The sequence below is a fragment of the Mugil cephalus genome, chromosome 6 (genome assembly GCF_022458985.1).
Source record: "Mugil cephalus isolate CIBA_MC_2020 chromosome 6, CIBA_Mcephalus_1.1, whole genome shotgun sequence".
Lineage (NCBI taxonomy): Eukaryota > Metazoa > Chordata > Actinopteri > Mugiliformes > Mugilidae > Mugil > Mugil cephalus.
Window position 1 is genome coordinate 23,261,796 of NC_061775.1, and position 12,082 is coordinate 23,273,877.

General features: G+C 44.0%; 1 protein-coding gene across 2 annotated transcripts; it reads right to left on the minus strand.

Annotated features, from left to right (window-relative positions):
* Window positions 1-1,274: 1,274 nt before the first annotated feature.
* LOC125009096 (nuclear receptor subfamily 2 group F member 6-like) lies at window positions 1,275-11,254 on the minus strand. Of its 2 annotated transcripts, XM_047586713.1 has the most exons (6): window positions 10,244-11,252; window positions 9,398-10,123; window positions 8,447-8,541; window positions 4,614-4,951; window positions 4,154-4,400; window positions 1,275-3,544 (listed from the first exon to the last, which is right to left on the minus strand). In XM_047586713.1, exons 2-6 carry the CDS (start codon window positions 9,664-9,666, stop codon window positions 3,270-3,272), a joined length of 1,224 nt encoding a protein of 407 aa, XP_047442669.1. In that variant the 5' UTR covers window positions 9,667-10,123; window positions 10,244-11,252; the 3' UTR covers window positions 1,275-3,269. The 2 variants fall into 2 exon arrangements, with proteins under 2 accessions (XP_047442669.1, XP_047442670.1); XM_047586714.1 differs by having other exon boundaries at window positions 4,614-4,948; window positions 9,398-11,254.
* Between the last annotated feature and the right edge of the window lie 828 nt (window positions 11,255-12,082).

Genomic DNA, 12,082 nt, shown 5'->3' on the forward strand with positions numbered 1-12,082 from the left:
AGATGTATTTCTTTGCTACAAGTAATTTTTTGCTTTCTTGAAATTCCTTTTTTGCTCTAAATACAACCTCCATTTTTTTTTGCGGCTTAAGAATTCTAATGTATCTCCACATTCAAATTCTCTCTGACTGTTCTTGGAGTCTGGGGAAAATTCTTCATAACATGGTATATCAACAAAAAAAACACAAGAAGAAGAAGGAGAAACACATCCGAACTTGTCTGGGCTTACTTGAAGAGGCTTCATCTTTAGGTCTCTCGTAGGAGGTGAAACTCCCATGACTGAGGCCTGTTAACAAGCCAGTACTCATCTGCAATCAGAGAGAGAGTTTTCTCGGATTAATTTGGGCGTCGTCCTCTTTGTGTTACTTGGGCCAGAAACTCCACTTTTGACCCCCATTCACTCACAGCTTGAGTCTTCAAGAACACTCAAAAACTTCTGACGCCTCCGGTTTAGATTTGGGGAGGAGAGAGCGCTAACCGTTGGCGGTTCAACCATTTTGGATGAACCATCACCATCACTAATGTGAAACTTAATTAACATCTTCGTCTGCCACGACAGGAGCGTGGAAAGTAATCCGATTTTAAATCAGGGAACCCTCCCAGTCCAGCTGCCCTTGTTTTTTTTTTTTGTTTTTGTTTTTTATAAAGTGACGTAGATGACTGAACACGTGAAAGATGAAGAATAGTTCACCTTCTTGAGTCTATAGTCGTCACTGTAGTGATGCAGGATCAATCCCCTGTGTCATAAAAAGTATAAAAAACACACAATAGTTTTCATAAGCTGATGCATAGTCTTTGCTTTTTGGTTCATTCTATTTTTTTGTTGTTTTTATAACTGTGGTTCAAATGTTTAGTTTTGGTTTGTTTTGACATTGTTTATCTGCATCTGGTTCTGTAATTGTCTATTGTGTGATTGTTCTTCTAAAGTCTTCTGTGTCTGTGTTGTGGCGCTGCCTTGGGGCTACAGCTGAAAATTAGCGTTTGTGCTAACTACAGCACATTTACTGTACACTGATGACTAACGCACCAATGTTGATTAATGTACATTGCCCCAATCCAATAAACTAATAATAATGAAGTCCTGTATCAGTAGTAGGGCCACAGATAACATTTGTTTTCATGAGGAGCCTGTGTTCAGTCTCTGATTTGTAATTCAGTCTACAATCATCTCATTCAAACATGTTCAGTCTGCTCTCAGACATCTCACACACCCACATAGAGGATGTGATGTGAACACCTTTATTTCCAGCGGCGCAAAAAATAAGGAGTCAACAATACAGATGTCTTCTTTTTGTATTTTTTTTTTCTTTCTTTTTTTTTTTTAGTATTGGCATTGTCATAGAAACATGATTCTTTTAAATGATAAAGCTAGACAGTCAAATCACTATATTCCAACAAGTAACACAAAGTGATGAAGCCGTTCGTCAGCATCGGGGATCATAGTCATTCTTGCCTCTTTCTTTTTAACGATACAATAATAGTTTTACAAAAAATTCATACCACGAGTAATGTCGTCTCATTGTTTCAGTCACTTGATTTGGCAAGACGAGCATTTTGTCACATTGAGCGTTGCGTTCATGGCACTCATGAACTACAGAGTACCCTTTATCTTAGTACCGACACCTTAACCTTTACACCTCGACATCAGAGTACCTTGCATAATAATTATCTGTAAGTGACCTCTGTCCATAGATTAAAATTGTGAAAAATACAAAATGAACTAACTCTATTCTTTAAAAAAAAAAAAAAAAGAAAAACAAAACGAACGGTGCTCGGTTTTCAGATATTCATCTTTTAAACGCCTCTTCTTTGTCTCTCTGTGTCGAGTGTGCCCTCTTACATTAAACATTTTAAAATATATTCAGGGAAATATTACAGTTTGGTTTCAGTGATAATGACTCCTTGATCCCTTTATATTTTATCTTTAACACATGAATAGTTCACTATACAATCTCTGCCTTAGATGTATAAAACATGAGGTAATAATGTTACACTGGGGGGGTGTGACCAGCTCAGGATCCAGGTTGTGTTTTTGAGTATGTTCGTTCGATTACTGCAACGTCGTGAAAAAAGGAAAAACAAAAAAAAGAATGGTTCAGCGTTTGGGGAAATGAGCTTATCTGCTTATTTCGTGAGGTTTTTATGAGAAGTTTGACACCATACTCATGCCCCTTTCTTCAATGTAAGGCTGGATGCTATCTTAGCTTAGCATAAAGATAAAAAGGTGCTAGCTGCAATCCATTAATATCTAAAGGTCTTGAAATGTGAGGCTTATTGTTTCAGTTTTAACGCTGATTAACAAATATGTTATGAATGAGCTTTACATGTGCTGGATGAAGGATTTCAGTTAGACAGAGTCAGGCTAGCAGTTTCCAAGCTCTATGCTAAGCTAGGCCAGTCTGCCGTACACGGTGGTGAAAGAGCAACATGCTACGATTCATTTTCAGGCTTCGGATTGGTTTTCTTGCTCCAACGATGCAGTGTGACACGGCAATCAAACAATAAAGCCAATAAACATATTTCCCAAAATGCTGAGCTATTCCTTCAGGTCTAAAATTCATCTTGTTGTACATCAGATTTAAACATTCGTGCCTTTTTTTTTCGTTGTTTGCTTTCATTGCACAAAAACGTCCGGTAGCAGAGTCGGTTATTTGCGTCCACTCCTTGGGTTCATGACAAAACCAGGTCACCGGGTATGATCTGTACAACACGTCCAAGCTGTGACATTTTAACGCTCTGCCGGTCAAACTGGCGCTGCTATGGCTTCATTGCGATTAAAGAAAAACACAAACACACACAAAGCAGAGAGAACACAAACACACACACAGAGCCTGGGTTCAGACTGAGTCACATTAGGGGCGACGTGGGAGGAGGTAGTACAGGCACGGGGCCTCGTGATAGAGTCTGCATTTCTAATGAGAGCCCGGCCGAATGAGACAAAGAGAGATCCGACGGAGGTGAGAGCAAAACTGACAAGTGCTGCAAACACACACACACACACATATATATTTATATTTACATGTGTATATGTGAAGACATTCGTACGTTTTTTTGTTTCCCTGAAAGCAGCACTGAAGCGATTTCAACCGAACTTAACAGAGCTACTGTAGGAAAAAACGTGACCTCTTCGGTCACAAACGGGAAAACCCTAAAAACCCCCCAAGTCTGTATTCATGACATTCACTTGTATGAAATCTTTGTGAGCTCTGATTCCTTCCAGTCTGATCTCAGTCTGTCTCACTCTAAAACCCAGCGGGGTGGGGGGGGTGTTTACTGTCCCGGCGCGTAGGGCCAGCTGATGGAGCTCCCCGATAGCTGCATGTCCCGGATCAGCGTCTCGATGGGCGTCTTGCCCACCAGCCTCATGAAGAAGAGCTGGGAGATGAGGTTGGCCGGCACGGCTCGCAGAGCGGGGAGGCGCAGCAGCAAGCGGCCGAAGCGCTGGGGCTGGTTCGGGTACTGCAGCCTCTCGTACTCCGTCAGGGCGACCTGGGCCTTCTCCTGCAGGGACTCCACGTGGGCTGGGTCTGTTAGGCCACATGCATCTGAAAGGCGAGGAGACAAAACATGAATCTTCATCTCATTGTTACGGCGCTCAGGTTTTTTGCATAATTTCTCTATTTGTTTCGTTCTGCTTATGTAAATGCAACTTAGACGTGAGGCGAATGAGAAAAGCCAGACACTGGTTAGCTTAGCGTAGCACAAAGGGTTTTCATTTGTCATTCACAATCATACAAAGGCATGAGATGCAATGATATTATGTTCTCAGGTCCCAAAAGGAACTATAGAATATAGATACTAAGTACTAAATAAAAACAGATAGAAATGCATAAAATAAGTGATAAATAAGAAGCGTCAAATAGTTTGTGCAATTCACACAGCTCCACCAGAGGGAGGATAATCTGAAACAGGGATAATATCCACCTACCAGCATCATACTCTCCTTTAAAATGTGTCATTCTAGAAGATTTGGAAGCTTTGAACTGAGGGTTTTACCATAACCAGTCTTAAAGTTAAACATTTAAAGTTAGTATTCCTTGGAAGTATGCATGTGTCAAACCATTGCTTTAAAGGAAGTCTTTAGTTTGTCCATCTCTGGTGAGGTCAGAGGTCAGAGGATCCACTACGGCGGTTTAACCTGAACCCAAACTCACCAGGGGAAAATAGTGCAATGGCTTTGAGGCAGCTGTACTCGGCCGAGTCCACCTGCAGCCTGTTGAGCTTGTCCACCTGGTCCTGGAAAATCCTGATCTGGTCCATGAAGGACACCACGCGCTCGGCGGACATGGGGGACGAGTGAAAGCCAGCCGCCGCCAGGAGAGGAGCCATGTGCAGGGGCAGAGCGGACTGAGCAGCGTTCAGGATGAACAGCTCACTCCAGCTGAGCCTCAGCAGCGCCACCTGTGGAGTGAAACGGACAGTGAGGTCAGGGTCACGAGGAGCGGTGAGTAGCTGAGCGTTGTTTGGGTGGAGACGGTTGGAAAAAGTACAGGATTTACTAATAACTTTAATCATGTTTTACTCATTTGTCTTAGTAACTTTTCCTTTTGTAACACATGTGGAAACATTTACACGTTCACCTCCAGAGACTTGAATTCCAAAATGCTGACCGACCTGCTCTGAAACTGGCAGCTCTGGGAAGTATGGGATGTTTCTGGCCCACTCGATGGTGCTGAAGAGGAGGCGGGCGGCCAGCTCGCAGATGCTGTCGATGCCCATGACGGAGGCGCCTCCGCTGGCGGACGCCTGCATCTGTGCCTGGCTGTACGGGGCTCCGTACCGGCTGCTGGGATACGGCTCCGCCCGGAGGAGCTGGGAGATGAGCTCCGACACGGGCTGTCCGTTAAAGTAGTCTGCGCCGATGTGGCCTGGACCCGGACCCCCGACCCCTCCTACCAGGGAGTTCGGACTGATACCTGAGTGAGACGGAGGGATGCGACCACGCTGGACTGCTGTGGAGACAGAGACACACACAGATTAATGAATGACGCACTTAGAGTCACTGAAACAGAGAAATATGAAATTAATCAACAGACATTTACAAAGACCTACGAAGAGTATGGATATACACTGGTCTGGCATAACATTATGACCATGTCTCCCTTCTTTTTGTGCCTCCAAAGGACATGGGCTCTTTGAGGGTGTCCTGTGTTGTCTGGCAAGAGGATGTTGTTAGTGGGGGGGCTTTGGGTCCTGTGGGTTGTAGATCATCCCACAGATACTTGATCAGTTTGGGATCTAGTGAATTTGGAGGTCAGGTCAACACCTTGTGCTGTTCTTCTTCTTCTTCCTTTTTTTTGTAGTTGTTCCTAAACTGTTTTTGTGTGTGTCTGTGACAGGCTGCATTCTGCTGTGTCATCGCTATGGGGTGGGGGGGTGTCTGGTCTGATCCAGGTGGGTGCTACATGTCTAAGTAACATCCACACTAATGAATGCCAGGTCTAAACGTTTCCCAGCACAGCACATCTTGTGACTGAATTGTCACAAGATGTATTTTACTTCTCCTGACAGTGGTCATAATGTTGTGGCTGATCGATGCATACGGAGGAACAAAAGGAATTTTTTTCTGTAAAATGAGCAACAAATTAAACAAATCATAAACTGGATCATAAACTTTTACAGCTGATATTTTACTTTAGCGTTAGAGCTAATGTGATCTAAAAGAATGAACTGTTAAAATAACGACTTTACAAAACAATGTAACTGCAGCAATAAGTCCAAACATTATATCTGCAGTTATTGCTGGGAAGCTCGTAGTTTGTGTAACGTGGGAAGGTTGTGTACATGTTTAAGGTGAACTGTTTAATGCCCACATAACCTTCACTGCAACACTTTTTTTTTTTTCAGTGAGGCTCATAGTCTCATTGCAGGCACAGTTTTATTCACCTGGGTGTCCTCTTCTCCTTTATGTAAAGTATTTAGTTAATAGGTTAATTAGTTAATCGCCTCTTTGCAAGTGATCAGCCAGAGCTTTGTATTTTTACTGACCCGTCTAAATATTCCCTCTACTTTCGTCATCGGTTGTCCTGGTTATGTGCTGAGTTGATCAAGTTTCTTTGTTGGTTGTTTAAAAGGAAAATTAATTTCAGTGCTGTGCTTTGGATGAAATTAATTGGTTCTGGTTAAGACGACAAAGACCTTTCACCTTCATTTCAGAGTTAACTGTGGAGATGTGAAACACGGACGTCATTCAAGAGGATTAGGGCCACTGGAAAAAAAAAATTGTAGTTGGAGCGAATTAATGTTTGTTTTTTGAGCTCTGACTTTAACCTCAGAATTCTGACTATTTTTCCTCTGAATTCTGAGAATAATGTCAGAAAAAAAGCATTTTTTGAAGAATTAAAGATTAAAGTCAGAATTCTGAGAAAAACTTATGACTTTAATCTTTAATTCTTTTTAAAAAATTGTAGTAGGAGCGAATTTTTTTTTAGTACTGTCTTTTTTTCTCAGAATTCTGACTTTAAACACAGAAGAGAAGAGATTTAAGTCTGAATTCTGAGAGAGAGAAAAGTAATTTGCTCTAACTACATGTTTTTCTCAGTGACCCTAAGCCTCTTTCGTACATGTGCAACAAGTGTCCTAAGGGACGGCACGAAGGAGGAGGCCTGAGCTCTATTTATATTTTCTTTGACCTCTTCTCCTTGATGGAGAAAAGAAACGCACGAAGAATACTAACGTCTAATGCAGTGAAAATACATTAAGTGCCCGCAAGTTGTTACTCCCACTGAATTAATAAACCACGAGTGAGAGAAAAGACTCGTCGCCGTAGTTTAAAGATCTTATCCCGGTGACCCAAACTGAATGCCCTCCAAAGTTTGTCCACCCGCAGACTTTTACCGAGAAAAATCCGACCGTGGTGCCAAAATCCCCGCGGCCTGCCACCGCTGACTGGGTTAAAGGTGAAACAGACATTTCCAGGTAATGTGGAAACAGTGGAGCCTGCGTCACGGCCCCAGTCAACACGGTTCATTAATAACCAGGCCCAATGTAACCCCTGGCACGCTTTCACCCCGCTGCACACTATGAATGGCAGAGCGCCTGGTGTCCACTGACACTCACTGAAATACAAGTGGAGTTAGATTGCTTCTGAACAAAATTACAACTGCATTTTTGTTACGCGACTCCGGCAACTTATATCCGGGGTAGGATTGCACAAGTCCTCTCCCCCTTGATACCAATTAGCTTTTTTGTTGAAATAAAAAATAGCACGGACACATTTTTTTCAGCTCATGAAGCAGAATGAAACCTACTATTGTTTCCTCCTCTTCCTAAAATCTTACATGGTTACCTTGAGTTGCCCTGAAGCTCAGCAGCTGCAGGGGAGTCGAGCAGCAGAGTGAAAACACGCTCTGGTTGACAGTATAAATATTGTGTTTGGATCACTGGTAAATGTCAGTGGCTGTTTCTCTTGAACTAGGAACTTTCTCTGTTATTCACCTATTTGTGTGTGTGTTTCTCAGTATTTCTTCAGGGTGCATGAATCAGTCTGTTTGTTGGTGGATAAAGAAAATGACACGATTGTTTAAAACCTCAGAGCCTGAAAGAAACCAAGGACGGGTTTCACAATTCTGGCTTTACTTTACGGGCTTACTTCACTACAGGCGACCTTTTCACTCCTTTTCTTCTTTTCCTTATTTATTTTTTTAAGAAAATGCATGTGCATTGTTAAAAGTTAAGCTATAAAACTATGTTAAAGGATCAACTGAGCAAGGTGCTAGAGGAGCAGCACTGAAACACAGAGTCACACAGCTGCTTCTCTTCTGTAAACACTAGTACACAGTGAAAAGGGTCAAATATGATTAACGTGTCTGAAATGAGTGTTAGCGTTTCAACTTTTACTGAAATCTTCATTCCTTCTTTTTTATGGTTTGCCAGTGTGGATTTCTTTTAATGTGACACGATGAAGGAATCCGTGAACATTTTTCTATTCCAGACTCCAGAAGATGAGGAGCAACGATTTAAACATCCTTTCATTTTTTTGCTCCATTTTGTTCTCCACCAGCTCCCGGGGGACACATATTGCTCTTTAGCAGATAAATCTTCCCCCATTTTTTCCCCAGCTTATTTATGAATATGTCTGTTGAAGTTGTGTTTTTGTTCAAAACACAAGACTTTAAAACTAAAAACAAAATATCGTTAGCCTAGTAGCATAATTGCCTAAGTCGTTTCTTTTTTAACTTACTGCTACAATATCAATAAAAATACCAAAGTGTTGCTAAACATAGTTATCTTTTCCCCCAAAAAAACGTTCAAATATGCTAATGGTCTAACAAAAGGTGTTAAGATGCACATGTCGTGTCATATTTACCCGTGGCTAGTGACCTTTTTGACATTTCTTCATATATGAATATGGATTTAAGCTGGGCTTCTTCCACCACGATGCAAACTTTGACCTTTAAAAGTGCTTCTGTCTAACCTCCGGTACTGAACATTTAGCCGGCTGATACCTTCTTTGCGCATCCCAACGCGGAAACATTTCTTCAGACGACAGTACTGGCACTGGTTTCGGTGATGCTGGTCGATTTGACACTCTCGATTTGACCTGCACGAAAGGAAACAGAACGTTAAAGTAAAGATTTCGATCAATTTCAGTGTAAGAAAGTGAAATATCTATCTATGCCCCCCCTCTTTTGGTCTCTCTGTGACCCCTATGATGCCTGAACTGTGTGAGCCGGCGTGGCTGAAAAGCTATCAAGGCCGTGACCTTTGTAAATCATCAGCCCCACACGCCCTTGTGTCGCCTTCTGCAGCGAGATGAGGTCCGCCGCCGTTTGGCAGAACGCTCCCCCCTTTTCAGACTCGACCAAACTCGCGAAGGAAGACGTCTTCCATTCAGGGCCGACGTGTTATTATGTGGGAGAAATAACTGTATTCAGGAGCCGAGAGAGGTCTCGGCTCGAGCAGAGTTGCAACACTGTGTTCCCGCGGTGAAGAATAATGGGAATGTTGACCTTCTGAGGCAATCCATCCTCACATGACCGACCTTCGGGGCTTTTATTTCTGTTCTATTTCTTTTTCTTTTTTTTTTTATGTGTGTGTGTGTGTGTGTGTGTGTGTGTGGGCTGTTTGTGAGATGTAGCCAAGGTTGGAACAAATCATTCTGCAGTGAGAAACTCTGCTGTCTCCTTTATGAAAGTGAATGGGAACATAACAGCTTATAAACGCCGGCAACCTTTGCCGTCACCCTTCTTTGGTTGCATTTATCGGTGTATGTGCATTCAATGAAGGGTTTATGATGTGTGCGGGTTTTTTGAGTTGCTTTCCTTAACTTTTCCTTTAGAGGCATATTTTAAATGTGAGGTTCCTGGATGCATTAATAATCTGCTCTTATCTAGTTATAAAGTAGCTGTTATGTGGAAAAGGCTAAAACAGTGAGTTTATTTCCCGTCAGCCCCTACCTGCAGGAGTAGCTGAGGTTTCTTCTGATGCTCCTCTTGAAGAAGCTCTTGCAGCCCTCGCAGGTGAACACGCCGTAGTGCTTCCCGCTGGACTTGTCGCCGCACACCACGCAGTCCACCACGCAGGCCTTGTCCTCGTCTCCGACGTCCACGTCGCTGCTGCCAGCCTGGGGCGACCCGTCCTCCTCCTCCCTCCTCAGGTAAGCCTTCTCCCCGAGTCCGTTAGTGTCCCTGTTGGGGTTGCCCCATCCCCCGCTCACCATGGCCATATTCTCTGAGACACGCAACCCCGAGAGTGGATCATGCACAGACCCGCCCCGTCCCACCGGCTCCCAAATGCCCCTCAGAAAAAGTCTCAAAAGGACGGCTCCACGCTCTCAACAGCAGCTACTCCAAGGTTTGCATTCAGCGCAGGTTTTATCCCGAAAAAAAAAAACAATGTCTACAAGTGAGGTGAGACTTCGTCCCCGGCTCCTCCGCGCTGACCTTTCTCCCCCTTCGCCTTCGTCTGGTCGGGGCTGACCTGGAGGTCCTTCCACTGCTGTCCTCCCCCCTCTTCTTCTTCTTCTTCTTTAATCCCTCCGCCGCACGCTCTGCTCTTCTTATTTAACTCTTCTGTTTTCCGCCCTGACCCCTGATCAATGGCTCGCGAGGTCCGAGGCGAAACTTCAGACGCGCATCGAGTGGTTCAGAGTTCAGGCAGAAGAAAAGGGTGCAGCCTTTGCTCTTTTCACAGGAAACAATAAATTACACTTTGACTCCTTCCCTCTTTCTCCCTCCCTCTCACTTTCTTTCTTCCTTTCCCTCCCCGAAAGAAGAAGAGAAGAAAAAAAAAAGAAGCCTCACCTATCCCCGAGCATAGCGAGGAGGGACAAAAACTCTCCCAGCAGCGCACAACTTTCTCCCAGAAGGACAGGAAAATAAAACACAGCCCCGTCTCCTTCAGGCAGGGTTAAACTGCCCTGCCCTCTCCTCCAACTTATAAACTAGTCCAACCAGTTCCTGCCGTGCCGAGGTGTTATCTCGTGATCTGAGCCAGTTCTAGTCCAGACTCACCCTTGGCTTGTCGAGGCTGTTGTAAGAGAAGAGGTGATAGTGATGAGGAGGGAAAATGAGATAATATTCCTCCACACAAGAGCAAAAAAAAAAAAAAAAAAAAAAAGAGGAGGGGGAGTTTGTTTGAGGAAGTGGATCTGCTCCGTCCTTTGGTTGTCCAGAGAAGAGTTGACCTCCCTCTGTGTTATAAATAAATCCAGAGTTAAAACAAGGAGAGCAGACGCCGGGACAAATCTCCTCCCTGATCTGTTGCTGAAAAGATGTTTTCTTGCGGTTCCTCCGACTCGTTCAAAGTCGGCGGTGGTGGAGGATCAAATGTCCCAGCAAAAAAACAAAGTCAGAGTTGAGAAATCTCCTTGGTCACAGTTGCCTCTCCTCTTGCTTAAAAAAAAAAAAAAAAAGAGTTGTGTGTCTGCTTTGTCGGTGCTTGTCCATCCAGCAGTAACAACCAGAGGCCAGAACCTCTCTGCATTCCCTGTCAGCGTGTCAGGGGTGTACTGTTGCACTCTTTTTTTTTTCTTTCTTTCTTTTTCTTCCTCTTCTTTCTTTCTTTCTTTCTTTCTTTCTTTCTTTCTTTCTTTCTTTCTTTCTTTCTTTCTTCCTTTTCTGCCGAGCGCCCCGGCAGGAATAAATTAGGCAAACAAGAGCAGGAAAAACACGGTCACAGACCTTTTAGTGAAAGCCAGACGCTGCAGCGGAGAGCAGCCCAGAGATAGCCTCCCTCTCTCCACCTCTCTCACTCAATCCCCTCTCTGTCTTTCTGCCTCCCTCCTTTAGGGAGAGTTAGCGTGTGTCTGTGTGCAGAGGGATTTGACACTGCTATTCAAGCCCTGCTGTTGCCATGGCGCCGGATGCCTTATAAGGCCAGTGGAGTCAAAGAGCACCGAGTGGGCTGCAGCCACACACACAAACACACACACACACACACACACACATGCACGTACGTAGAAAGAATGCGTGTCTGCCTGTGTGCACCCCCGCCCCCCTCCCACCACCAAAACCACCACTGACCTCTGACCAGAACTAGGAGCAAAGCAAAGAGGGGTGGTGATGATGTGTGTGTGCGTGGGGGGGGGGGTTTAACCTCAACATTGCTCTAAGACAAAGAGGAGGTGGCGGCGATACTAGTAGTGGTGGTGGTGGCCCTCACGCTCATGTTCCCCACTCCACTCTAATCCCAAAGACTTCCTCCGACTTTGTTGACCCGATAATAACAGGGAGCGCTTGTTGTTGTTGAGCAACCCGTCAAAAGGTTACATGATACGCCGCCGGGTCGGGCCCCTTTTTCACACCTGCTGCTCACACTCACAGGTCCGTGAGAAGGACGGACGAGATTCAAGCCGCTCTGCTTTTTCAGTGCGGAGGCGGATAAAAGTTGTCGGACTTGACGGGGGTTTAAAAAAAACGAAAAAAAAAAAAAAAAAAAGGAGGCATTGCATTCGCAGGAAATACTTAAATATCCAGAGCCAGGGCAGGAGGAAGTGAAACCTAGTATTTATTTATATATTTTCTTTTCAGTCCTCATGTTCTCATGCACAATATTACAGTGTTATTCTTTAATTGAGTCCGTGCTGTACTGTATCTGACATTTTACAGTTTTTATATTTATTTCATATTTACTGCTATTCA

Coding starts and splice junctions, on each gene's coding strand:
- LOC125009096 (XM_047586713.1), bottom strand. CDS start 9,666: ATGGCCATGGTGAGCGGGGGATGGGGCAACCCCAACAGGGACACTAAC. Junction 4,401..4,613: donor AGCTGCCAGTTTCAGAGCAG/GTCGGTCAGCAT, acceptor TTCACTCCACAG/GTGGCGCTGCTGAGGCTCAG. Junction 3,545..4,153: donor CATTGCACTATTTTCCCCTG/GTGAGTTTGGGT, acceptor CTCGCCTTTCAG/ATGCATGTGGCCTAACAGAC.